At 41.9% G+C, this 27,863-nt stretch overlaps 1 protein-coding gene across 1 annotated transcript; it reads right to left on the reverse strand.

Annotated features, from left to right (window-relative positions):
* Nucleotides 1–220: 220 nt before the first annotated feature.
* OCLN (occludin) lies at nucleotides 221–27,863 on the reverse strand. Its single transcript, XM_066616692.1, has 8 exons — nucleotides 27,814–27,863; nucleotides 23,577–24,279; nucleotides 20,185–20,343; nucleotides 8,541–8,680; nucleotides 5,171–5,371; nucleotides 4,228–4,399; nucleotides 2,335–2,376; nucleotides 221–322 (listed from the first exon to the last, which is right to left on the reverse strand). Exons 1-8 carry the CDS (start codon nucleotides 27,861–27,863, stop codon nucleotides 221–223), a joined length of 1,569 nt encoding a protein of 522 aa, XP_066472789.1.

Consider the following 27,863-nt stretch of genomic DNA (forward strand, 5'->3'; position numbering starts at 1 on the left):
AATGCTTTCCTTAAGTGAAACTTTAAGAAGCCCTGTATGATGAGTGCCGAAGTTCATATATATATCACAGTAAACATGGCACAAGTGTTATAAAAGTGAAGTAAAAAATGAACAAGCCTTCTTGTTACCTGTAGTCCAAAACAATTATGCCCCAATTGTATGAAAATGAGCATATTTAAGAAAATAGATTGACTTCCTTTTCAGATTTTTCTTCATTTTGTTATGACTTCCGACGGTCATAATCACTGACCATCCTTTTGATGTGCGACAGTTTACTCTTCAGCATCTTGCAGTGTGCTTTTCGGTTCTTATAGTCTGCCGACTGAAAACAAAACACAGTGCAGCGTTAATACACAAAGGAAATAATTGCTAACCTTAAAAATGGGCAAAAAGTATTAACCAAATGATGCATATTGGTAAAGATAGACTCGTAGTTTTTGGACTCGATAGTTTTTGGAATCGTAGTCCAAAACTAGAAATCAGAATTTCTGAATTATTGAATAGTTTAAAAAGGATGCCATGATCAAACAGATGGGGCACGTGTGTGGGAGAGACCCACCCCCACCCATACAACCAGACAGAGAAGTTCCCACTGTCAAAAAGTGAAACTGCACTATAGTTCAAGAAGCAGCTTGCCACAGGCTAAAACCCATTCTGCAATGTGCAGAGTTTTCTTCTGTGTATCCATCTTCCTTTCTTTGGATTCTAGCCAGGTGCTATACCCATGATCACAAGCATGGATTAAGATTTACATCATTATTGGAGTCACAGTAACAGAGCACAAGAGGACACAACTTCAGCACAAGTACTATTATGAATGTGTTCAGTATTTGCCCCAGACAATCACCAAGGGCATGTAAACAAGCTGCAAGATCTCAAATTAAAAGAAAAACTGCAATTTAAGGAGAAATAGCATGATGCTTTAAAACCAGGTGTGGTGTAATGATTAGTGTGAATGTGACAGGAAAGACTCAGGTTCAAATCCTCACTCAGCCATGAAGCTTACTGGAAGACCAGTCACTTGCTCACACTCTAATGTGGGTGAGTGAAACCCACATATGCTGCTCTGAGCTTCTTGAGCAAGGGCAAAATACAGGTTTTTAAAACTGAAAAGACTCTGAGTTGTCATAAAAGTAAATGAATATCCAGCTTTATTAGTGGCATTGCAACAGTTGGATGTTAGATGTTGCAATTAAATTTTACTGCACTGCCACGTCATTCTCTGGCAGGAATTAAGTGCCAACTCATAACTAGATGGAGGCACTACCATTCAAATCAGTTTGGATTGCTATACAGATACTAAATGCTATGTGACCCACTATATGAAATGAGTTTGACACCTTTGTTTTAGAGTAGACCAAGCCCTGCTCACTTTAGCTACTGTGGCTCATTGAATGAAAACTCATTTTAAATTATGAAAAAGGGGTGATTTAGGCAGTATTGTCTCACTTTAATTTGCTTCATAATGTCTATGAGGCTAAAAACGTGGTGTTGAGATATGATATGAGTAGTGCCTGCTAAGGGCCAGAAGTGCCATCATTAAGCAGAAGGTGGCCGGAAATAAGCACTTTGTTCTCACACAGAAACCCATTAGCTGCAAATGACAAAAGAAAAGGGTACAAATCTTGTCCATACTTTCAGGATATGAGAGAGCCCAATCATTACGCTGGAAGAGCCCAATTAGAACAGGGATGGATAAATTGCTTTGGGGTGGTGCATCAGCCTGTGGGTCTTATGTTTGACACTCCTGGTCTAAAACACGGAAGCGACAAAATATGTGGAACTAGCCACTGATATTGGACTCATTTTTATCTAGAGGGCAGACATTAATGCCACGTAATAAGAGATACTGAAGATACAGTATCTACAGACATTACACAACGTGGCTAGACAATATTATTGCTAAATGAGTGAGTGTTAAGACCCAATATAAAGATTGTTTTACAGCAGGGGTGGCCACAGATGACAAACTGCACGTGCTGAAATTCCCTCCACTACACAATTATTAAAGGCCCAGGAGCCCTAGAGTTGAAAGGTTGGCCACCCCTGTTTTATAGCAATCAGTATCCAATCACCTGCGGCAGTATTTCACCAGACTAGAAATAAAGATCAATCAAAAATGTAAGCTCTAGATATTAGAACAGAAAATTATATGGTACTGTAGTAACTGTAGTGTATCTGAGCAGAGTGACAACTCAATAAACGGAAAGAGGACGACATTACAGACCTGCAAAATTTATATCATCCATGCTACTTTCAGGGTGGATCATACTGCTCAGCAGTAGACATCTGTTAATGCTTAGATGTTTTTAACATTTAATCAATCATACTTACTGCTTTTATATCCTTCAGTCTGTTGTATTCTTCAGCAACAGCCTGCAATGAAAAATGCCATTAATTCAACCACAGATAGACAAAACAGAATGAAAATAAGCTCAATAATGCATTCTTTATTGGACAAACTGCTGTCCATGTGTAAGAAACCTCATCTGCCCTGATTTCTCTCAAACATGCATGAGTGTCTTTATGCAATGTGGGAATCAAGGCCACAGCAAAGTGGTAGAGCACATGCTCTGTAGGCAGAAGGTTGTAACTTGCGTCTCCAATTAGAAATACCTCAAGTGGCAGGGATAGGAAAGATCCCTGCCCGAGACTTGGGGAACACCACCAGACAGAATAGATAACACTGAGCTAGACAGACCAGTGGTCTGACCTTGCATAAAGCACCTTCATATGGTCCACTAGCAACCATACATGGTAAAACCAGAAAAATAGGACTAACTGAAAGATAGTTAAGAAGGGGAGGAGGCAGAATGAAATTCCCAGAAGCTAGATTGCTTCTCCTGATAGGGGCCAGACTGTCTACAAGCAGACCTAAGCGGGTCATGTATAAGTTTGAAGCTGAAGAAGCAGCCAGAAAGGGGGGAAAAAGCTCTCCCTACACTATCATGGAGAACAGTAGAAAGGTTAAGATCTTATGGATCTAACCCCCCCATTCCCAATAATCAGAGTTTGTACTGAAAGACGATCAATCAGTTATTGAGTGTAGGCACCTAGAACTCTCTACTTTCACTTCATTAACCCACTCAACCTGGATTCTTTTCTGTTGACTAAAGTTGGAAAGTTCCTGTAACAAAGCTGTTCCTTCCTTCTGAACTGTAGGTGTTAGGCCCCAAATAGTATGAGACATTACCTGGTATATCCCAGGGAAACACTCATAAAATGGATTTCACACCATTACAGTGACAGAATTGCATGCAGTCACCTAGTCTAAATGAAATCTTTGTTTAAGGGATTGTAGGAATCAATGCAATAATTGATGGTGTGTTGAAATAGTTATTAACTTGATGATACCAGTGTGGCCCCCCTATTTTTTTTTCCAAACAAGAATATTAAAGTTGAGCAAGAGAGTTGCAATGTTGATGGAGGGTTGCACCAACTGGAAACGAACTATCTTCCCTCCTACTACAATTAAATTTGCACTTACTCAAACCCAGTGCTCATCATCTCAGGGCCCAATCTTATCCAACTTTCTAGTGCCATCCCAAAGGGGCATGCACTGCATCCTGCGGTGGGGGAGCAGTCATGGAGGCCTCCACAAGGTAAGGGAACCTTTGTTCCTTTTCCTCAGGGCTGCATTGCAGCTGCATCAGCACAGGAAAGGTGGATAGGATTGTGTCTTCAACAACATTTCCCCTCTTCCTTCCTTCCCCCACCTACAAAAAAATGGACACAGCCCGTAAAAAAGCTGCCTTAGACCAAATCAGACAATTAGTCCATCCAGTTACTTTTCAAGGCAAAGGCTGTTTTTGCTTTAGAAACTGAAACTTTTGAAGGATATACACCAGGGGTAGAACCCAAAGACTTTCTTCATGAAAAGAATGTGCTCTACTATTGAGTCACCCTCTTCCTCCAGTTCCATTTGGAATCAGCAGAATAGTTTCCAGACTGCCAAATAGTCTTGAAATCACTTGTTAAGCCATCAAGAAGGCAATGTTGAAAAACTTTTTAATTGTAGTAATTAGTTTTGATAAATATACAGGCACTGAAGGGCTTATTTACCTTCAAGAGCCTGAATTTAGAAAGCAGTTGTATATTGGTACCAAAAAAAAAAAAAAATGGAACACTACCACACATCTAGGCATTAGTTAGTAAGTGGCACTTTTATATGTATTCAAGTGATTTTTTTATATTTCCTGAGCAGAATTTTTAAATCAATGTAATTGCCTTATATTCTTCACTCTCTTCAGAGTAGTTATCCAATTCTTTATCAAGGCGAGAAAGTTCTTTGCTGATCTCATCAAGCTCTGCCTGCAAACGCTTGTATTCTTGAAGTCCTGCATCAAAGTCTCTCTTATATGTTTGCCTTTGTTGGTCTGATAATACCGATGGATATTCCCTGAATGAAGAAAGATTTAAAGCGTCATTTTTATATAAAAGAAGCAGACCACTCATTCTAAGCAAGTTACTTGGTTATACTTTCGAAAAAGATGCGATATCAATTCAGTAAATATAAATAAACTGCAGGGAGGTTCATCTTTAACACAACTGACTGTTAGCACTTGTTTTATGTTCAGTGAGTGGGAACACATCATTTAGGATTTCTATGGGAACATCCTTAATTCTGAGAAATACAGTATTGACAATCTCAGCAAGACAATCATGCTCTCAGACTTTAAGACAGCATTATGGTATTTTTTTTTTAATGAGTGCCGACATTTCTTTGTCCCCTTTCCATATTTCATATACCTTACACAAATTTGAGTACATGTGCTTGGCAACAACAAGAGAGGAAAAACAGTTTAAGTAGCAAGAAATTCTGCCTGTCATTCCACTAACCCAAGTATATGACCTGGATTAAGCGCAGGACAGGAAAATGAATCTTCTAGCCCATTAGTGGTCTCAGTTCCTGTGTGTCTCTTGGAGTGTGATTTTAGCTTAAAGAGACAGTATATACTTTTCAGATTTAACATATTTTCAACTGTGATTTTCTCTTTACATGCAGACTCCAGAAGCTAACCCTTGCGTAAGGTGCAACATGACTGTACCCATTACATTCTTCTTACAGCCTGCATCATTTAGAACAAAAAATAGTTCTCTGCACTAATTTAGAAAATCAGGCTATTCATTATTGTTGTACCAGTGCTCAAATTTATGGAGCTGTCCATACCTGTCCCAGTCTTCCTCCAGCTCATCACAAGACTCCCCTCCAGTGGTATAATCTGCATCATTATTATCAGTATTGGGTCTCTTCTGTCTTCCTGATCTTGTTTTTTGAGCTGGCTCCTTAGCAGACCCATTATAACTGCTAGTGTTGACATAGGGGGATTGATGTAAGTCCTTTGTTAAGGGAACAGTATTTTCAGGCATCCTTTTAACAAAGATAAGAAAAAATATATATATAGTCTGAATTCAAGCCATAGCATCAATACCTGGTACAATTAAGACAGACAGAACACAGTCTCTTGATTTGTCAGTGCTTGTTTCTCTCTTGAAAGCATTCCAGGTCCAATGTAAAGGATTTTCTCCCACCATACAGGAATTAAACATACACAAGAATTATACTGCCAGATCAGAAGAACAAATGCAGCATCTGACCCAGGAGTCATTAAAAGCAAGTAATGCTAGACGTTTCTTGCTCTTTTGCATCCTTCTATAGTGCAATGTGGTTCAGAAGAAGCTGATGGACAGAAGTTAAGATCCACACCTGGTACTCTGGAACTACACATCTACCTCAGTCAATTGAGTCCTTTAGTAAACTATTCCTCAGGTTTGATTGCCTATTGCTAAAATATGAATGAGAAATATTGTGCTGACTTAGGTAAGAATTCAACAGCATTTGCACTCTAAGAAGACTGAGAAAGACAACCAGAAGTCACAAAAATTCCAGGTGCCTGGTAACCCAAGCACTTACAACATTTCTGACAGGTGAGTAAAACATAACTCAGTAATTCACATCTAGATGCTGACAATTTAAAATTTGTAAAGCTTTTTCAATTATCTAAACATGAAGTTATTAAGTTTATATACCACTTTTCAACAAAGACTCACAAAGCAATTTACAAAGAAAATCATGTAACTAAATATTATTGCTTACTTTATCCTTCATTAATACAGCTAGATCAGGGGCAACCTGAATGTGTGTATGTCTGCAACTTTATTGCAAGAATATTGGTCTGGCACTCCCTGAAACTATCCCAAATGATAGAACAGGTACTTTAACAATACATAGCATCTGCATTCTGGTGTAAAAAATGTTTTTAGATTAAGATGATTAGCATCATTGGCACCCACTATCCCTGTTCTCATCAGTAAGAAAATAAATTGCTTCTAAATTCAACTAATAGGAGAAGTTGTTATCCTCGTACTTCTAAGCAGTTAAGGAAACTTTCACAAACAGAAATCAAACAATGTCACTTAATCTGGAATGTATAACTTGAGTGCTGTTAATAAGATCCAGCCATTTTTTTCACCGACCATAACTTCATTCAGTATCAAGGTCCAGAAAAGACAAATCATGATTAAAGTCCCAATTGCAAGTTATCCTCGAGAACTAAAATTTTGCAAGAAAAGGAGCATTATTGCTTCACCTCTTAAAGAGCTTGCCTGTTCTGTTTTTAATAAAAATACGACTAGCATGTGACAACAAGCTTAGCTTTGCCTAAAAGAGAGCCATAAAGAAATCCCCCAAAATAGAAAAGCAAGCAATGGAAGATGTACATACTTCCAGATCACCACCTCCACTAAAACTGGAATTTGCAAAACACTGGAATGCCAATAATGAAGGCAGGCCAAATTTCTAAACAAGTAGTTGCAATAAGATACCCAAGATCAGGCCCTTTTTAAAGAGGGTACAAGTACCCTGGATACACACACAGAGGGGCACATCCAAATTGATAAAGAGGTATGCTCCAACTGGTGGGGGGAAAACATGACCAAGGACAAGCACAATGAGAAGGAAGTGGTGCCTCTATTTAACATTTACTCCTGGACCTTTCGAGAGGTCTGTCCAAAATGCATGCCTGAAGTACAACTTCATCAGATCACTATGCATAAAATTTCCCAACACACCTAAGCAGATATTTGGCTCTCATTTTAAAGCTCTTTCAAGAATCCTAACCATGGTTAAAGAAAATAAACTCATCAGGGAAAAATAAATGCCTCCCAATGTATGTTGGAGATATCAGGGGAGGTGGAAGTCTTATAGCTTATTATTCTAAAAATATCTACAATGCTGATTAATGCCATTTAAAGTGTTTAAATGTTGACTTTAGGCTTTACAGTTGATTTTTTTCCACTTATGAATTCACAAATTTGTTAATTCATAGTTTCCATTATGAAATTGTAAGGTGCAGTTTAAGAGCTTAGTAGTGAATCAACTGCAGGCAAAGAATAGCACAAGAGGCTATTACAAATATGAGTTCATTTCCTAGGTTATCATAATGCTGATTGGTTATCCTTATTCAAATATTGATTAACACCACAAGAGTAGAAGGAAGCAATAATGTTACATGAAGGCCACTTCAACACACACAACCAGTTGAAGTGCCACACAAACCTCAAAGAATCACAACCTCACTCTTTACCTCCCTTCCCTCACATACATGGAAAGAATGAAAGCAGAGCTTGCTTTCGTTTCAATAACAAATGGCAGCTTCCTGCTGTACACAAACTTGGGCACCTGCGGTTTGATGTTCTGTTTTATTTTAACTCTGTCAGCAAGCAACAGCTCCCCAAATTTCCATATAAGGAAGTGTTTTGTTCTTGAAGTGAAAGTAACATGTTTTCACTTTCCTCCTCTTGCCCACACCAGAGGAAGGAGAATGGCAGTCTGCAACTCCCTTAGCATTTTGTGAATGAAACTAAACGATGGTTTAGCATTATACCTAAACCATGGTTTAGCAAGATTGTTTGGTTTTATTAAATTAACACAATTTTAACATTAGATCTGAATATCTTGGGCCATAACATGATTGCTGCTGCAGTATATGCTGTAGTAATAGCCTACGCATCCCCACCCTCAGGATATACTGACACAAACAGAACTAGTCATGTCTGACTAAGGTAAGTGTCAGAACTGAATAAATCCTGTACTTATCTTTGTGGAAGATATAAATAGCCAACTACAAGATTTATTAGAATCAACAGTTTGTTTTTTTGGAGTGTTATTCTGTTGACTCCCTAGGGTGGAGAAGTACCAGATGCAATACTTCCTTCACTCCCTTCACTTCACCTGGAGCACAAACTTCACCCTTCTCTCAAAAGCCTAACTACAGTTGTCACAACTACAAACGCAACAGGGATAACTACAGATCTTGTTTAACCTAGAATCTGGAAGGAGCTTTAGACTCAGATTCTGGGTGAACCAGGAACTCAGACTGGACTTAGCCATTCGGTCATCAGGCGTCTTAATGATCAGCCTCAGCAAGGGAAGGGGAATTCATGCCCCAGAAGGGAGGGTCTACACAAACACAGCACACTTCCCACACATTCAAGTCTGGCAACAGATATATTGTGTCTGATCAGCATACAGTACTTACTGAGTAGATGTGTAGCTGTAATCATTATAGACCCGAGGTGCAGGAGCATCAGAAATTGAGTAATTCATGGAACTGGCAACTCTATCTGTATAATCAACTACTGGCATGGGAGCTGCTGGTTCAGCATTTACACTCTTCACCTGGAAGAACACAGACATGACAAATTAAAATTAAAATGCATATGACTGATCAGGCTACCCCACTCCAGAGTTGAATACTTTCTTCAGCATCCAACTGGCTACATTTCAGGTTCTTAAATGCCATAATAAAGAATTATCTGAAAAACTACCCCTGTTGGTAGTTTTAAATTAAAGAAAGCATTAATTTCTGCAATAGATGGCCGAGTCTGGAGAACTAGTTTGTTTGCCTGCTGACTGCCCATTGGGAGCATACTGAGCAACTGTGCCCCGGATGGGATCTTTTCTATTTCTATATCAAATTAAGTTCTATTCTCATAGTCACTTCTGATGCAGAATCACCAACACATGTGTTTACCTTGCTATTTTTGTATGGAAAACAATTCTTCACGATCAGACTCCGTGAGAAGAGATCTGATGATATATGTTCTAGAGCTGTGGTTCTCAAAGTGGTAGGTCGCAACCCACCATTGGAATGTAAAAGGGTCACTTTCGCCTTAAGGGGAGTGACCCAGAAATGGGTGCCCAATGGCACCACAGCGATCACAGCACCGCTGGCACCCAGGTGCATTTAAACATACCTGGGAGGACTGTGCAGCCTCCTGGAGGGTCCTGAAGGCTTGCAGCCCCCTCCGCAAGCCTCTCCTCCGCTGCAATGGACTCCGATCTACAGTCATAGCCCACTACCCGTTTCAGAAGTTCTGTGCCCTGCAGGTCTGACTGCAAACCAGAAGTGGGCTCCAACTGCAGATCAGGGCCCACTGCAGTGGAGGGAAGGCTTGCAGAGGGGGCTGCGAGCTTCTAGGACCCTCCGGGAGGCTGCACAGTCCCCCCAGGTATGTTTATATGTGCCTAGGTGGCCATGGCGCAACTATTGCTGTGTTGCCCTCGGGACATTCCCCTCATTCCAGTCTCCGCCCCTACAAGCACTTACCCTGGTTCTCAGACTCTTGGAGAGTTTGAGAACCACTGTTTTAGAAGTAATCTTGGAGCCCTTCATATGAAGCCAAGATTTTAAAAAGCATCCTCTCTTTCATTCACGGTCGGTCGGTCGGTCGGTCTCTCTCTCTCTCTCTCTCACACACACACACACACACAGCTGGAGTCAGTCATTCCCGCATTCATTCTGATGTAATTTGGTGTTAGGATTTTGTTCTCACTTCCAGAAGAAAGGAGCATCTCAACAGGGAAAACTCCCCTTTGTTCTGATAAGGCAGTTAACAGTCAATAGAGTTTATTCTATGTAGGCATTAATAGCCAGAAAAAGGTACATACAGTACACACAATATTCATTTACTGTATTTCTAGACTGCATTTCTCCCCAGAGGGACCCAATCTTAATTAAAGCTTGTCTAAAATTACAACACTAAAATAAAAACAAACCTAGCAGCTCAGCAATAACGCAGCCATCACAACAATGTAACTGGCCAATTAAAACCTTAAGCAATCTTAAAAACACAGACCAAATTAGCAGATAGAAAACACCCTCAAAAACCATAATGTTTTTACATGTGACTGCTTTTTGTCTGCTGAGGTATATCAGGTATATCAGCTCAGAATTGCATTCCTCAGGAAATGCCATGACAGTACTTCACACCCTCACTGACCTCACCTGAGTAGAAGGTGGGTACAGAATATACTTTCTCTAGTAACAGCAGAACTACCTATGTAAGAAGTCAGTTCCTAAGGTATGCAGGGTCCAGTGCATTTAAGGCTTTAAAGGTCAATTCCAGCACCTTGCCTTGAGATCAGAAGCAAGAAAGACAATTGCAATTGAACCAAGCTGGGGCATGTGTGCTCTTTACATCATAAACCTTGTCAGGAGTTGCAGCATATCCAGTTCATCTCCTGCTGAATATGCAAGCAAGTAATACAAATCCAAGCACATAAACTGGTTATCCATTCACAAAAGAGGTGGCTAGTACTATCTGCAGTTCAGCAAGTTTGCATGCACTTGCTGGTCTCCTTGACATACAGATGAGATAGTCTGCCCAGGGCAGAATCCAGGCACTTTCCCCCTTCACTGGCTGCTGAATCACAAGAAGGCAGCTGCTAAGGCAGTTGCTATCCCAGGCAAGACAGACTCAGGATATAATATTCCACAGTTCACCAAGAAAGATCCTGCACACGAAGCAGACCGTAATCCAGCCATATATTCAGAAGCATTCAGCCCAAGGTGCCAGAATTTATACAAAGAAATGCCAACACTGTCCTAACTACACAGCATGAGGACATAATCTATTAAGATCTTGCAACCATTTGGGGGATAGGCAGAAACTTCTTAAACATATTAAAGGACAAATGCTTAGTTGCAGCCTTAAGCACGGTCCTTTCTACCATAGAATACTTCAGAAGAATCGACTTGACACTCTAGAGACCAAACACTGACTGCCCAAACAGAAAAAGAGGTGAGGCTTTAATCAGAAATTGCCATGATAACTGCAGCACAGCACATTTTTAAACCAATCTATACCAACATTTGTAAGATGGCATACCTATCCAAGAGTTTGGTGCAACTATCACCACAAAGGAATGCTTTATTCTCAGATTACATCTAGTCGTCAGTGTTATGGCCTTAGCGCTCAATTTCATACTTGTGTGTCTTCACTTTAGGATTTCTTGGGGGGGGGAGCGGTTTAACTGGTTTTTCAAGCTGATGGAAAGTTTTTTCCAAGGGTAAAAAAAGATAAGGGTAAAAAAAAAACTGAAATGCTTCCAGTTGATTCCACACAGCACCACCATGTCTTCAAAAGCTTTAGAACAAAGTTCTCCAGAGGTTTAAACGTAATCAAGAATTTGATAACTTGCATTGCTCCACAGGCATGGCACAACTTAACAGTTTAGTTTTCCAGAACAACACAGAAGCAGACACTTGGAGAAGAGAAAACAATGTTTACATGCAAGGCTCTGGCCTGAATGTGCTCTTTTTTTGTGAAAGGGAAAATTTTCCAGAGAACTGTTCATACTAACACTTAGGTATCAACATGGCAATTCTCAAAGTGTCTTCCAGGCCTACTAAGGTCCCCAGAGGGGAGGCAAAAGTGTTCCTTGAAAAGTTAAGTCACTTTGGTGGATGCAGAGGTAAAGACCAGGCTATGATTTGAGGATAAAATTCTCATTGATGGGAGAGGGGCAGAATGCATTTTGAGGAGGGACAGAAAAGAGGTTAGAAACATGATTTTTAAAAATACTGTATGTACTTAGAGGGAAAAGCTGCAAATGCTGCTCTGTGGGATGTCTAGAACAGCAGTTCCCAAAGTCCTTCTTGGACTCTGGGACTGCAGGTAAGTAGTTGCATGAACAGGGCCTGAGGCAGAGGGGTGTCCAGATGGTGCCACAGCACCACAGGAACGTAGGGGCTTTCTGCCTTACCTGTGGGGTTGTGCTGGCCTCAGAGAGGGTCCAGGAGGCCCGCAGCCCTCTCAGCAGGCCTCCCCGATGTTGGAAATAACTCCTTTTGGGGATCGGAGTGCACTTGCAGTTTTTCATGAAACAGAGTAATTTCAAACACCGAGAGGGCTGCGGGCCTCCTGGACCCTCCTTGAGACCAGCGCAACCCCACATATAAGGGGAAAGGCCCCTGGGTTCCCGTGGTATTGCAATTGCTGTAGTGCCTTCAGGAAACCCATTACTGGGCTTACTCCACTTAAGGGGGAATGGCCCAGTTTAGGTTCCCAATAGTGGGTTGTGACCCACCACTTCGGGAACCACTGCTCTTGAGCTTGCTGGAACTGGGAAATGTAGTTCAGCATGTTCCAAAGGATGGAAATCCTAGGCAAACTGTGGAAACTTAGTCCAGTATGGGCCACAGACTCGAGATAGAAATACAAAATCCTAGGGCTATGGACATGACAGCTGGAGGGTGAGAAATCAATCAGAAGAACATGTTCTGCTCTTGACATGTTGGAGGAAGGGAAACCAGTACTCTCAGGCTGAGTTCCCAGTCAATGGGGAGGAGGGGAGACACTTCTTGGTGCCCCGGAAGCTCAGGTGCATACTCTTCCCCTCCCCATTCTGCTCCAAGGGGGAGAACAGAATAATGCGGCTAACTGCATAACCACTTCAAAGGCTGGAGCAGCAAGGAAGAGAGGCAAAAGCACCACTTTGTACAACTAGGAATTTTATTGTTTTACACAGTATACCTATTTTTCCTTTCAGGAAACAGGAATGAGAGTGGTAGGAAGGAGTCATTTCTACTGGATTCCCCATTATTGTGTGCCACTTTAAAACTTGTTACAAACTTGCTGAGGCCCAAAGAACAACTTTAAGGCCTGGTATTAATCCCTAGGTTGGAATATGGGTTCCTGCATTATTAAAAAGTGCATGGTGCATTTTTTTAGTTTTCCCCTTATGGGTTAGAACGTAGGGAAATTTAATCCCCAGGCAGGGGGTGAAGTGAGTAGCATTCTTGCTTGGTTTCTCTTTAGGCAGTCTGTTCTAAAGTTGATCAAAAGTCGCCTCTGAAGCAACAGAATTTTACACTAGGTTAGTACGCAATGTGTTAAATTTTCCCCATAATTTCATCAAAATTCTCAGTGGTCCTGTGCCAATGAGTCCACCAACCTCAGAACAAGACAAAGAATGCAAACCATGGAGCCAGAGTTTGCCAAAGTGTGGAAATGCAGGCAATTATTTTATGACAATCAGACACACTAGGTACTTTTGAAAAACCAAGAGTCTTAAGTCTTAAGACCTCACTGCAACAAATGATGATGTGCAACGGAGCATGATTCAGTGCATTTTCACAAAGGCTAGACTCATTTTGTTGTGTAATAGGAAAGGTTTTTTTCCCATTTCAATATTTCTGGTTTAAATAGCAACAAATTGGCAGTGCTATTATAATGATGAAAAACACACTTCAATTGTTCTCCTGTAAATATTTTCCCATCTAATTGTGTTCCTAGAATTAGAAATTTGGTTTATTAGAAGGACATGCCATTGTTTGGGGGGGGGGGGAATCTGAACCCCTGTCTTAATGAGTTCACCATTTGCATGCTCTGCCATCTCCAAATTTCAAATGAAGCAACTACACCCTGCTGGAGCAGGAAATTTTACCTTTTGACCACAGCCACATCCTAAGGGCAAAGTCTAATAGTCCTCACCTATCTATGGTTAAACTCAGGCTGCAATCCTAAAGATTAGGATTAAGACTACAGAGTAAGCCCCACTGAATACCTTGATACTTCTGAGGAGATGTGCATAGAAGACATGTTAATGAAGGATCTTCAAAGATGGCTACTGCACCCTCCATCAGGTGTAAGAACAAAGGCAGAACCAACCAGAAGATCATCAACAAAAAAGATCCTCGGATCAATTTTCCCTCACCTAGAATTCTATGGGTGAGAAGTACATAAAAGCCTGGTCACTCACTGTTTGTTACTCATCTGTGGCCTGGCTTGGTTTCTGCAGAGCATTAACCGCTGATGCTGCAATAAGCCACCCCCATTTAAGCCACCACAATGTCAGCCAGCACCCGTAATTAATAACCCTCTTTTTCCTTTTCTCTTCACCTATCTCCTTGAGCACAATGGAAGCTGCCATGTCAGAATGGTCTGCACAGTTAAGCTTTGTGGGCCACCTCTCAGCATAGCCCTTTCCTCCAGGTAAGCAGGTCTGACTGTCTTGCCCTGCTTCCCTCCATGATCAAGGTTACTGCTTAGATTTTAGGATGTATTTCATAGGTTGTGTTTCTCTTTTGGTCTTTGAAACCCAATTTGACTAAATAGACTCCTGGTCTTGGCATCCTTGCCCCATGTTCCCTGCAACACATCACACACCACAGATATGGAACAGTAACCTTAGCAGTTGATAGCAGCCTTGCCATAGATCTACAAACTCTCTACTATCTTTCACCGACTTGTCTCATGTGCTGTGAAATTGATGACTGTCTCATGCTTGTAACTTCCCTTCTTTCTATGCATGAGTGGATTCATTTTGGTTTTAAACTGTTTTAGCGAAGACTTGAGAGCAGCCTTAAATCTTCTTCCCCAAAAAACTATCCTAATCAATATTTTAAGAACTTAAACTATTGGGAGGCCCAGTATGAACTGCCTTTGAGTGGCAATGTTGTCAGGAGGGTGAAGTGATTTCACAGCTTGCCTCTAGGTTCCCCTGTTGCCTATAGCCCTTGGCTTAGGCTACAACAAGCTACTCTCCAGCCACAACCTTTAACCATTATTCAGTGGTTCTCAAACTTTTAGCATTAGGACCCACTTTTTAAGAATAAGAATCTGTCAGAGCCCACCAGAAGTGACATCATCTAGCAGGAAAACTTTTAACAGTCCTAGGCTACAGTCCTTCCCACACTTACCCAAGAGTAAGTCCCATTTACTATCATTGTTAAAAGCATATACATAGTAGCTTTTTAAAAGTACAGATGTGTAACATTTTCCCTAATGCAGTCACATACTATGGTAGCATCAAGTCTAATATATTAAAAATTAAATACTCAAATGAATGGGAACCCACCTGAAATTGGCTCACGACCCACCTAGTGGGTCCCAACCCATGGTTTGAGAAACACTGCTTTATGTGAAATGCAGGCATTCTCTTTTCCACGAATCCCCTCAATTTTCTTTCCTTCTTCCCTAACACCCCTGGTTTCCTAACCCAAGTAACTCTGGGAAACCCACCTAATTTCCCTATGTCCCTTCTCTCCCTTCACACGTGCTGTCATGTGCCTCCTTTTCTCTTTCTATTGATGTCATTCTCCTCTCCTTTCTTTCTTACCCCTCTATACTGCTTATATTTAGGGTCTAGCTGCAAATGAATAGCTAGAAATTGTTAGATATATTGCCTTGTTTAGTTAGCAGTGAATGAATGGGCAGGCTTATCTATGCACAATTTCTGATTCCCCGCTTCCCCATTTGCGATATCTGCACCATAAGTTTGTTTTGTTTCACTGTTGCCTCCTTAATCCTTGACTGCTGTAATTCACAGCTGTGCCACTGACCTCTACGCAGGATCCCAGCACACAAATTAGTACTCTCCTGTGTGTATATGTTTTAAAAAAGCACACCTGGTAAAACTACTACACCACGTGGCTCTCATCTTAGGGGAAGCAGTGAAATTTCCCAATGCAGCTCACACAACAGCTAACAGGCTTGGAGAAACCCACAAGGATCAGTTATCCAAACCTGAACCACTGGAGAAAGGGAAAGAGTGCCAACAAGAGGCAGTATTAACTGGCCAATTTTGTAGTTGCAAGGAGAGTGGCTGCTTGCTTGAAACACATTTTCTCTTTGACTGAGAGTAATACACCTTCAGCCTGAATCTAGGAAAAAACTGTAGTTTACCCAGCAGTTTACAGTTAGCCCTGCTAACTGGTTAAGAGGCACTTTTTCAAAAGGGTGCTCCTCTTTTATTTAGCAGGGGGAGAGTAACTGGCCCACCTCACCCCAGCAGTGTCTTTTCTAGTGGCTGTCTGCTGGTGTTGCATCTGTTTAGATTGTGAGCCCTTTTGGGACAGGGAGCCATTAGATATTTGATTTTCTCTGTAAATCACTTTGTGAACTTTTTGTTGAAAAGTGGTATATAAATACTGTTGTTGTTGTAGTCCATGTTCTCAAATGTTTGCAACACTTTTAAGAAAGCTATATTAGAAGAGCAGCAAATAGCTGCAGTGCGTTTGTACAGTCCCAAGATGGAGACTGACTTGGACCTGCAACTCAAACGATGTTTTCAGCATAGAATGTGAATGGCTTGGCTACTTCATTGCTGATGTCAGTTATTTGGAAGAGCTGTTTTTGAATATCATATTCCTAGTAATTGAATTCTAGCTTCTCATTCCACAAGAACCTAAGAACAGCCCCACTGGATCAGGCCATAGGCCCATCTAGTCCAGCTTCCTGTATCTCACAGCAGCCCACCAAATGCCCCAGGGAGCACACCAGATAACTAGAGACCTGCATCCTGGTGCCCTCCCTTGCACCTGACACAGCCCATTTCTAAAATCAGGAGGTTGCACATACACATCATGGCTTGTAACTCATAATGGATTTTTCCTCCAGAAACTTGTCCAATCTCCTTTTAAAGGCATCCAGGCCAGATGCCGTCACCATATCCCGTGGCAAGGAGTTCCACAGACCAACCACACGCCCAGTAAAGAAATATTTTCTTTTGTCTGCCCTAACTCTCCCAACACTCAGTTTTAGTAGATGTCCCCTGGTTATGGTGTTATGTGAGAGTGTAAAGAGCATCTCCCTATCCACTCTGTCCATCCCCTGCATAATTTTGTATGTCTCAATCATGTCCCCCCTCAGCCGCCTCTTTTCTAGGTTGAAGAGCCCCAAACGCCGTAGCCTTTCCTCATAAGGAAGGTGCCTCAGCCCAGTAATCATCTTAGTCGCTCTCTTTTGCACCGTTCCCATTTCCACGATGTCTTTTGAGATGTGGAGACCAGAACTGGACACAATACTCCAGGTGTGGCCTTACCATCAATTTGTACACTGGCATTATAATATTAGCCGTTTTGTTAGCAATACCTTTTCTAATGATCCCAAGCATAGAATTGGCCTTCTGTACTGTCGCCACACATTGGGTCGACACTTTCGTTGACCACAACCACCCCAAGATCTCTCTCCTGATCTGTCACAGACAGCTCAGAACCCATCAGCCTATATCTAAAGTTTTGACTTTTTGTCCCAATGTGCATGAGTTTACGCTTACTTACATTGAAACGCATCTGCCATTTTGCTGCCCATTCTGCCAGTTTGGAGAGATCCTTCTGCAGCTCCTCACAATCACTTCTGGTCTTCACCACTCGGAAAAGTTTGGTGTCATCTGCAAACTTAGCCACCTCACTGCACCCCTGTCTCCAGGTCATTTATGAAGAGGCTGAAAAACACCAGTCCCAGGACAGATCCTTGGGGTACACTGCTTTTCATCTCTCTCAATTGTGAAAATTGACACCTACTCTCTGTTTCCTGGTCTTCAACCAGTTCTCAATCCAGGAGAAGACCTGCCCTCTAATTCCCCAACTGTGGAGTTTTTTTCAGTAGCCTTTGGCAAGGGACCGTGTCGAACGCCTTCTGAAAGTCCAGATATATAATGTTCACGGGTTCTCCCGCATCCACATGCCTGTTGACCTTTTCAAAGGTTTGTGAGGCAAGATTTACCCTTACAGAAGCCATGCTGATTCTCCCTCAGCAAGGCCTGTTCATCTATGTGTTTTGAGATTCTATCTTTGATGAGGCATTCCACCATCTCACCTGGTATAGTTGTTAGGTTGACCAGCCCATAGTTTCCCGGGTAGGAAACTACCCGGAAACAAGGAAAAAGTAGCAGTCACCATTTAAATATAAATATTACTACACCTGTACTCTATAGGCCAGTGGTTCTCAAACTGGTGGGTTGCAACCCACCAGTTTGTGTAAAGTTTCCCCCATCCCTTTAAGGGCTCCCCAAGGTTTGGAATGTTCAAAAAATAGTAAGTGCAAACTATTTCCAGTTTGTGAACTCAGCCAGGAGGTGGTTTGCTCTCACTTTTTTTTGGTTAACATTCCAAGCCTTGGGGAGCCCTGCAGAGGGCTGCGCGGGGCTCCCCGCACCTCCTGCTGCTTGCCCAAGCCCACAGTAGGTTAAAGCATCCCCCCCTCACCCCCCCTAGCGATGTGATGCTGGACATCATGTTGCTGTCCTCGCCCCTCCCCTGCAAAGACTTACTTCAGGAATAAATCTCCCAAAAAGTCTGAGAACCACTGCATAAGTCATTCAGCTGGATTTACACCAGTTTCACCCAACTGACCTTTAAGTCAAAGGAACTTGTAGTTTAGCTGATTTATTAGCAGAGTGTGTAAAACATTTGGTAAACACTTTAACAATTCATTTTGAAGTTCACCAGGGCCAAAGGAGGGGGTTTGCAGGCCTCAGTTCAATCCGGCTTGTGGGAACAATAGAGACTGCCCTCAACCGGTGCTGTTTGCAGTGCTAAAGGACATTTTTTAAACTGTTGTTTTACTTTTGTTAAGTTTTTCATGCAAGCTCCAGTATCCGGGGGGGGGGGGGGGTCTGGAAATGGAACCCCAGCAGATACCGAGGGACTACTGTATAAAATTTAAATCTAGTCTCTAGGTTTCTACCCTGAGCACTAGGATACACTGCTTAGGGAGAACAGTTGTGTGTTACTCAATGATCATGGCTAACCTAATCATTCTAGATCACCCAGAAAACAAGATAACTCTAACCTTCTGCTTGATCCTCAAATTACTCTCATCAGGTATAGTAATAAACTGTAACAAGCAGCTGAGCTTGACAAGTTCAGTACCAATGGTAATTCCAAACAGGTAGACGTTTCTATTGAGTAAGACAGAATTACAGCCTAAGTGTTACTGCACAAAATGGGCTTCCGAGTAAAACACCATTTTCAAAACACCTCTACAATTAGGTTGCTGTGCAATCTAAAAATAGCCTAAGACATAATGATCAAAAAGTAATGCAATCACACAGAAGCAGAAATACCAAAATCCCTCCTTTAACAGTGGGAGTCACTCCCAAAGCATTCAACACACATCTCTTTGTTGCACAAAGTCAGCTTAGCTTTCAGAAATGCAATTTTCTACACATGGTACACACTTGAAACTGCTGATTCATTACAACACAAAAAGCTGCAGGTATAGTTATTCACAGGGATCTTCTGTTTGATCAAGAGAGTTTGTCTTACTTGCTCCCTCCACAGAGTGAAACATGAGTAAACAACTCCATTACCTAGTAAAGAACACGCCCCGAAACCATCTCACCGAAACATTTACCTCATTTCATTTAAAGCGCTGTTATGAAGTAAGCAATCTGTCTCTTTACATTATAACCACTACAAAGGTCAAAGCAAGCTGAAGTCACATGGGAGTCATAAAATACAGAAGTACAAAATGAATATTGTACATTTAGATACAGGAACACACGTTTTCAAGCCATCCCAGGCTTAATTAAGTACTCCAGCTTAAGAAAAACAGAAGGCTTTTTTTATCAGGATTGTAAATGCTCACCTTCATGTCTACATCACATGTCAAGTGTACTGTTATTACTTTGCAAATCATGTTAAAGATTTTTAGCTCCTGCTTTCCAGTTAGTTTGCAAGTGAGCATTTAAACCTTGCAAACAATAGCAGCTGCATAATGCAAGAGCCAGTTCAGTCAATCAGCCAGCCTGTGTCCTAGGGCATGTTTCTCCAGAACGTACGATATCCGCAGTGAAAAACTCAACTTACTCGTTCATTTTGCATGCAGGACTGCACCTTGCCTTCAACCACACAATCCATTAACCATAATTATGATACAACTCGGGCAGGGAAAAGTGCACCTGCCCTGGCCTTGTATCAAGAATAAGCCCTAAAACTTGGAACACAAACAAAGACAGCTTAGGCAGTGGTTTAAACAGCAGCAGCTATACCTGTCCAACAGTACAAACTACTGCATAATGATATTCCACACTGCACTTTAGGCACCGCAAACAAAAACAAGACACAATTAAGGTAAAAGTTCCAAAACACAAAAATGATATAATTAACTTACCCATTCTTCTACGTTGGGAGTTTCTTCATAGCCTTTTGTATTGTCCCACAGGATATTCATTTTACCATAGTAATTCATTTTACCTCGTGTCTTTACCGCAAAGAATATTATTATGGCAAAAGCTAAGACAATCAAGAAGCCCAATACAATAGCGATAGCCTACAAAAGGAAGTAGAGAGATATACGGCTGTTTTACTCTATTTTAAAAACATTCTCACTCATACAAGATTCTTAAACAGAGCATCTCTCTGTAAATGGTGGAGAAAATCAGCAAATGACATGTTGGAGCTGAAATACAGTATTAGCAACCAAACCTTACTATACTCATAGTGGTCTTGAGCAACTTACAGCTAAATCCTATGCAAGTCTACTTAGAAATAAATCCCACTGAATTCAATGGGGCTTACTCCGAGGGAAGTATCCCCATACTGCAACTGGGGAACTGAGGCTGAGAAACAGTCACTTGCCTAAGACCACCTAGAGAGTGGTCTTACAGAGAGGAGACCTTGAAGCCAAGGTTTACCCTGGATTTGGCATCAGGTGGCTCAGGGCCAAATCCTATCCAGCTTTCCAGCCCTGGTGTAGCCGTGCAAATGGGGTGTGCACTGCATCCTGTGGTGGAAGGGTAGTTATGGAGAACTCCACAAGGTAAGGCAGCATTTGTTTCCTTGCCTTGGGGCTGCATTGCAGCTGCACTGGTGCTGGAAAGTTGGATAGGATTAGACCAGCGGTTTCCAACTGGTGTGCGACGAGGTTGCCTCAGGTGTGCTGCGGGGGCAAGGAGTCAGGCAGCAGCTGCGCATACGTGGGAGAAGCAGCAGCAGGAGAAAAAGGAGCAGCCAGCGAAGGGGCTTCAAAGCTCCTGCTGGTGCCTGCCCCATGCGCTGATTGGGCAGCCAGCCAGCCGGGCAGCCAGAGAAGCCTGGAAGAGCTCCCAGCGGTGGGAGCATGGAGGGGGTGAGAGCAAGCAGCCAGCCAGAAGGTAGAAGCAGGTACAGAGTCAGAAGCAGCTGGCTGGAAAAGGATCCTTTTCCTTACCTACATTGCCCCAAAGTGACCATCCCTGAGTTGCCTCCACTGACAAGGCACTTTTTGACAAGACAAGGCACTTTTGACTGACAAGGCACTGACAAGTCAAGTTGGGTCACAATCCTATCCTCACTTACCTAGGAGTAAGCCCCATTGACTATAACATTCCCCCATCATAACTGCAGTTAACCCCTCTCTTACTGCCCCTCCCCTCCCCTTCCAAAGTCCAGAATCAGCTGCCTCGCATTCTCTCTCTCTCCCCCCCACCCCAGTGAATCATGCACTTGTTTCAGTCACTTCTCCTCACTGCCCCTCACCTCACATTTCTCCAGTATGTGCTCAGTCTCACCTCTTTGCCAATACTTCCTGGCAAATCAAAGCATATCAACCGATAATAGTTTGATCGCGTACTTCAAAACATTGTTCCTCCTTTCCACAACCCACATATACTTCCCTCTCCAAGCTTCTTGTGAATTTCTTTCGTTGTCATGTAATAACCTAAGGCTGCAATCCTAGCCTCTGCTAACTGAGTAAGAGGCACTTTTTCAAGTGGGTTCTCCTCTTTTTTTAGCAGGGGAAGAGTAACTGGCCCTCCTCACCCCAGCAGTGTCTTTTCTAGTGGCTGTTTGCTGGTATTCTTTTGCATCTTTTTATATTGTGAGCCCTATTGGGACAGGGAGCCATTAGTTATTTGATTTTTCTCTGTAAATCGCTTTGTGAACCTTTTGTTGAAAAGCGGTATATAAATACTGTTAATAATAATAATAATAATAATAATAACCACACTTTCCTGAGAGTAAGCCCCATTGAAAAAAAAAGGACTTACTTCTGAGTAAACCTGGTTAGGATTGTGCCCTTAGTTATATTAATTAACATTAATTATATTAATTAAATTAATTGTAGCATAATAATGTAATTAAAAACTAGTAGTGTGCCTTGACAATTTTAGTGCCTTGTCAGTGTGCCGTGAGCTGAAAAAAGGTCAAAAATGGCTGAAATAGACCTATAGTCTCCTAGCCACTAGAATACACCAGCTCTAGAATAATTCTCCTAAAACATGCTGTTTTTCTCTTCCAGTTGCTTCAGGGAGGTGCTGAAGCATGGGGAGGCAGGACATGGCCTCCCCACACCTCAGAAGGGCTCCAGAAGTCACTTCTGGTTCACATGGCATCCAGAGGTGTTCTGAGGTGCAGGGAGACCACGCACGGCCTTGCCATTGCTCAGAAAACTTCCTAGATGCAGCCTCCCCTGCCTCAGAACATCTCTGGACACAACTGGAAGTAGCTGGCACTAACTGGCAATGACTTCCTGTCTCAACCTGGAGCCTTCTGGGGAGGTTGAAAGACAATGTATGACCTCCAGAGGGCCAGGTACAGCTCTCAGGTAAGTCACTGTGGTGCTGTGCCAAGCTCCCTGCAGATTTAATTCTTCATGAAGGGGAAATCCTGGAATTGATCTCCCTGCAGATACCAACAGCCCCACTGTAGTTGCTTAGCATTCGTATCTTTTTTTAAATAAGGATTTTATAAAATCCTATCTCATAGACCCTTAGAACAATTCTAGATTAACCATTAACATTGTATTTTTACAGATGAAGAATTGAAGCATGCCCAAAACTTCTCAATGCACATAGGGTTACTGTTCATGCACAATGTTGTCCAAGTTAGCGAATACAGGCTATACCACTAAAGACAAATAAAGAAAAGCAGCTAACAGAATTAGCGTGTTTGATGCCTTCAGTGGCTCCCTAGCAAGTAGCTCAACAAGCGCTTTCATCAGGAGAAATAGATATGGACTGAAGATCTGTCACTAATCTGACTCAGGTAAATATATGCACCTGGGTTGGACTCTTGAGATCAACATGTCAACTTCTGCCCACATTAAGTTTGAGAATCCATTTCACCACTGAGATTCATTTATCACTAGAGCAGCAACACTATGACAGATTAAAGAATGTAATTCATGAAAAATTCAAGGTCTGCATATCTCATATTTCTCACAGTATAAAGGAGAGAACAAATTCAAGTGTTGCAAAAGTCATCAAATGCCCACTAACTGGTACAAGACTGTCAGTGTAACTAAATAAGCTAATTTTAGCTGCTTCTGCATGACTATTTAACACCTCGATCCTCTGCATTTTTATTTAGAAATAATTTGCACTGCATTTAATGAGGCTTAGGCTGTAATCCTAACCACACTTTCCTAAGAGTAAGCCCCACTGAACAAAATAGGACTTCTGAGTAGATCTGGTTAGAATTGTGCTCTTACTCTCGGATACATGTGCATTAATGCCTCTGAATTAAGGATCAAATACAACTAGTATTTTGTACCTGAACGAAAGAGCATTAATAATGCATACGTACCTCCTGAGGTTCCACCACACAGTAGTGATACAGGTATTGATTCACGAAGAGTCCAGTGTTTGTGGATGTATAATATTGGCTGCACAGAGCATAAACCTGATTGTAGAAAACTGATCCTGAAGCTTGTGCAGTTGGGTTGACTGCCAGTATATACACTATGGTAGCAATGAACACCAAGAAGAGTAAAATAGAACTTCCTATTATCACAAGAAGGTAAAACCTCCTTGTCCTGGCTATGTTAGTCTTGGCAACCATCGTTACAAAAACCACCAATCCAGCAATAAAGCAAAATGCGGACATTGCAAGTAAGAAGCCTTTTGCTGCCCGTGGATCAATGTAATTCCCTCCAAGGCCATAAGCTGTGCCATAGCCATAGCCGTAGCCATAGCCTCCATAGCCATAACCATAGTTGCCACCATAACCAGTTCCTCCGTAGCCAGGATTTAAATAGCCAGTTCCCACAGAATTTCCGTACATCTCAAAATCCCAGGCTAATGTGGAAGCCACACAAGCAAAGATTCCAATGCACATCACTATTATGAGAACCGACATGATCTTGATTATTCCCGGAGGAGAGGTCCATCTGTAGAAACGTTGCACTTCCTCATCTGGATAGTAGGAATATGCTGGCTGAGAGTACATCGGCTGAGAATTGTATGCACCACCATATGTATTAACGCTTGGTGCATAGTGTGAAGGTTTGCTGTGAAGACCAAAAACATTCCATCAGCTGGGAATAGTTGCTAACTTCTTACACCGAATTACATCATGAAACAAAGTTCATTCCTCCAAAAACCAAACTTGATCTGTATACTAAGATATATAATACACACATGGTTAATTTGAGATACAAAATATATTTGTGCCATGTATTTTGTGTTTGAGCATCTGTGTTCAACAATGAGAAGTAGCCTTTATTGCCCATCATCATACTAAAAAGTAGGGATGGGGAATAAGCAGCAGCTCTGGTCACTCTGCGGCACAGATGATAATGAAGTGTCATCTTTGACATGGCTGGATCCTCCATCTGGAGCTCTCCAACACAAAATCAGATGTGCATGTTTTGCTCTGAAATAGATTAAGGGAGTTACAATCCAAGCCTAGTCACCATGTATAACTGCACCTCCATAAATGACACAGCAGGTGGGCATTTTGTCTTATACCTCATAACAAATGGACTGCAATTGATGGGTAGACATCATACCCTTGCCTTAGCTCCTCCAAACAGCCACAACAGCTGCAAAAACCAAAAGGTGGAAGGGGGGAGAGGTGAGGAGAAGTCAAAGACAGGAAAGAAAATTAGTTTTGGAGGGAGCTTTTCTCACATAGCCTTGTGGGAGGGGTCACACAGATCACACACCCTCCCATAGGTCTTCTAGATGCAAACACATGTGCATCTGTTCCCAACCCCAGAAAAGAAAAGGAGTGGAGTAGATGGGTGGGTGTCAATTTTGCAGACTCAGAAGTAAGCCCATTGAGTTCAATGAGACTTACTCCTAGGATTATAATATTAGGGCCCAATCCTATTCCCCATTTATACAATGCAGCAGCATTGATGGAGCATGCCCTGTATCCTATGAGGAGGGAAGTGACCAGAAGGCCCAGGAGAAGCAAGTAAATATTTTCACTTACCTCCCAGTAGGCTGCCTGGAAACAAATGGGCATCCAGGGACCCAGGCCTGCTATTTAGCTGGCATAAGTCCAAGGAACTTCAGGGGATGGGTCTAGTCCAGAAAATGGGGACATTTGGTGGGCCACTGTGAGATACAGGAAGCTGGACTAGAAGGGTCTTTGACCTGATCCAGCAAGGCTTATGTTCTTATGATTCTGATGTGTATGACAGAGGCCAACATTACCCTCTCCCACGACCTGCCCAGTCCACTCCTCTCCTGCCACCACCTTACCTGCTCCAGTGTGACGTTGCTGGGCCATTGATGGGTGTGCTGGGCATCTGGCCACTTGCACTAGCAGCATGCAACAGTGGTGCAGCTTATGTGATCACACCAGTATTTACAGTAGCAGACTGGGAGAACTGCCACGGTAACCACCCAATAGAAAGGGGCTGCCCATGTCATGAATTCTAGCATTAAAACAATTCTTGATGATACATTTTTTTTAAATTTCTGGAACAAAGTATTTAGCTTTTTGCTGTCATATTGACAGCTGCCGAATTTTCCTACCACCAGAGGTTAAAAATTTGTTCCTAAGTAGAATCTAATTTATACCATTCACTGGTGGCATGTGAGTTTTTTGAAGGGGGAGGGGCTGGCAGTAAAACATAAAATTAAAAGGTGAAACATTTATCTGGCTCCTACATTCAGAGAACATTTGTCAAGCCTGCCTTAGGAATGAAGTGCCTCTCCCTTGGCTACTACCAAAGGTAGTATTTTTGTAGGCAGCACATACGCTCTTTGGAGAGAAACTACAGCTCAGTGGAAGAGGATTTGTTGTGCATGCAGAAGGTCTCAATTCAATCTCCAGGTAGAGCATAAAAACATCTCTGGAACCCTGAAGAGTTACTACCAGTTAGTGTCAGAAATACTAAGCTAGACAACCCAATGACTCATATAAGGCAGCTTCCTATGTTCGCAGAATCAGAAGATTCAGGCATCTACACATGGCATCTTTTTAGATTGTGAGCCCTTTTGGGACAGGGAGCCATTTAGTTATTTGATTTTTCTCTGTAAACCGCTTTGTGAACTTTTAGTTGAAAAGCGGTATATAAATACTGTTAATAATAATACTGTTAATAATAATACTGTTAATAATAACTAGGAAAACCAGCAGATTATGGGCAGAAGGACTCTATATAAATACCACTCTTATATGGTTCTGCCTCCCAATAACTTGTAACTGGACATTTCGCTCAGAGAATGTGAAGCTGAAATACACCACAAATCAAACCCTCAGCTGTGCTTCTTAGAAACCAAGGGTAGTTTTTGTGCATTACTAAATATTCGGTTAGTAGGCAAACACTTCCTTGATAGTAAACACATAAGTTTCAACCATGAAAAGAGGAGGTATTATTATTAACAGTATTTATATAGTGCTTTTCAACAAAAAGTTCACAAAGCGGTTTACAGAGAAAAATCAAATAACTAATGGCTCCCTGTCCCAACAGGGCTCACAATCTAAAAAGATGCAGAAGAACCAGCAGAGAGCCACTAGAAAAGGCACCTGCTGGGGTGAGGAGGGCCAGTTACTCTCCCTCTGCTAAATAAAGGAGGAGCACCCACTTGAAAAAGTGCCTCTTCCCCAGTGAGCAGAGCATTATAATGCAAGAACAGAGCTATTCACAATCCATATGAATAGTAAAGATTAGCCTCTTTGTCATTGCACTGACCCAAGGCACTCTGATCCCAAGCACATTACAGGAAAGTCTTACTGATTTAAAAATGGGAGCAACGTTCTGTAGGCATTTCCTCAAGGTACTAATTCTGCAGTTAAAGTGTTCTTCAAAAAGCCACCCAGTTGCACATACTACCACTACCTGACTGGATGAAGGAAAATGTGTTTCAGATCAATGTGAAAATATTGGGCTATGGATTAAGTTTCAAACTTTTGTTCAGTCTGAAATGCAAATTCTCAAACCTCCTCACCTAGTAAATTCACATTTTATCCCCAAGCACCTAGCTTGCACTCCACCATGACCATAGTGCCAAATCATTACAAAGTAATTAAAGCATCAGCAACAAGGGGAATTATAGTCTAGCCTCTTGAGTTTCAGAATATAGGAGGCCTACATTACTTGTGGATTCAAAAGCCACAGATCTGATCACCTGCACGTTCCAAATACACAGGTAGGTCCAGCCAGTACCTTCTAGATGCAACAGGAGCTGTGCTCCTGTTGCATCCAAAAGGTCTTCTGAGGGGAGGCATCGCTGGCACTCAGAAGGTCCTATGGGCCCAGAATCAGCATATTTGAACAAACACGGATTTCTGTATCCACAGGGGTTCTGGGAACAGAACCCCAATGGACATGGAGGGCCACCTGTATAGGCCCATCCAAGAAATCATCTTGTATCCAAAGATTTAAGAGGTATCTGCTCCATGTTTGGGATCAGAAACCAATTCTATTTTTAAAGAAGCATGCATTGTGACCGAGAAACCAGCATATTAACAGTAGTTTCACCTACAGTTTATTTAATGAACATTAGAAGTCACTGAATTCATATCTTTGATAGTGTACACTCCTTATCTATAATAATTTGAACAGGTAAAAAAAGTATATATTTACAATTCATCTGGTCGATAAGGTGGAGGACTTTCAAAAGGTCTGGCCGTCAT

The sequence above is a fragment of the Tiliqua scincoides genome, chromosome 2 (genome assembly GCF_035046505.1).
Source record: "Tiliqua scincoides isolate rTilSci1 chromosome 2, rTilSci1.hap2, whole genome shotgun sequence".
In the NCBI taxonomy this organism is placed as follows: domain Eukaryota; kingdom Metazoa; phylum Chordata; class Lepidosauria; order Squamata; family Scincidae; genus Tiliqua; species Tiliqua scincoides.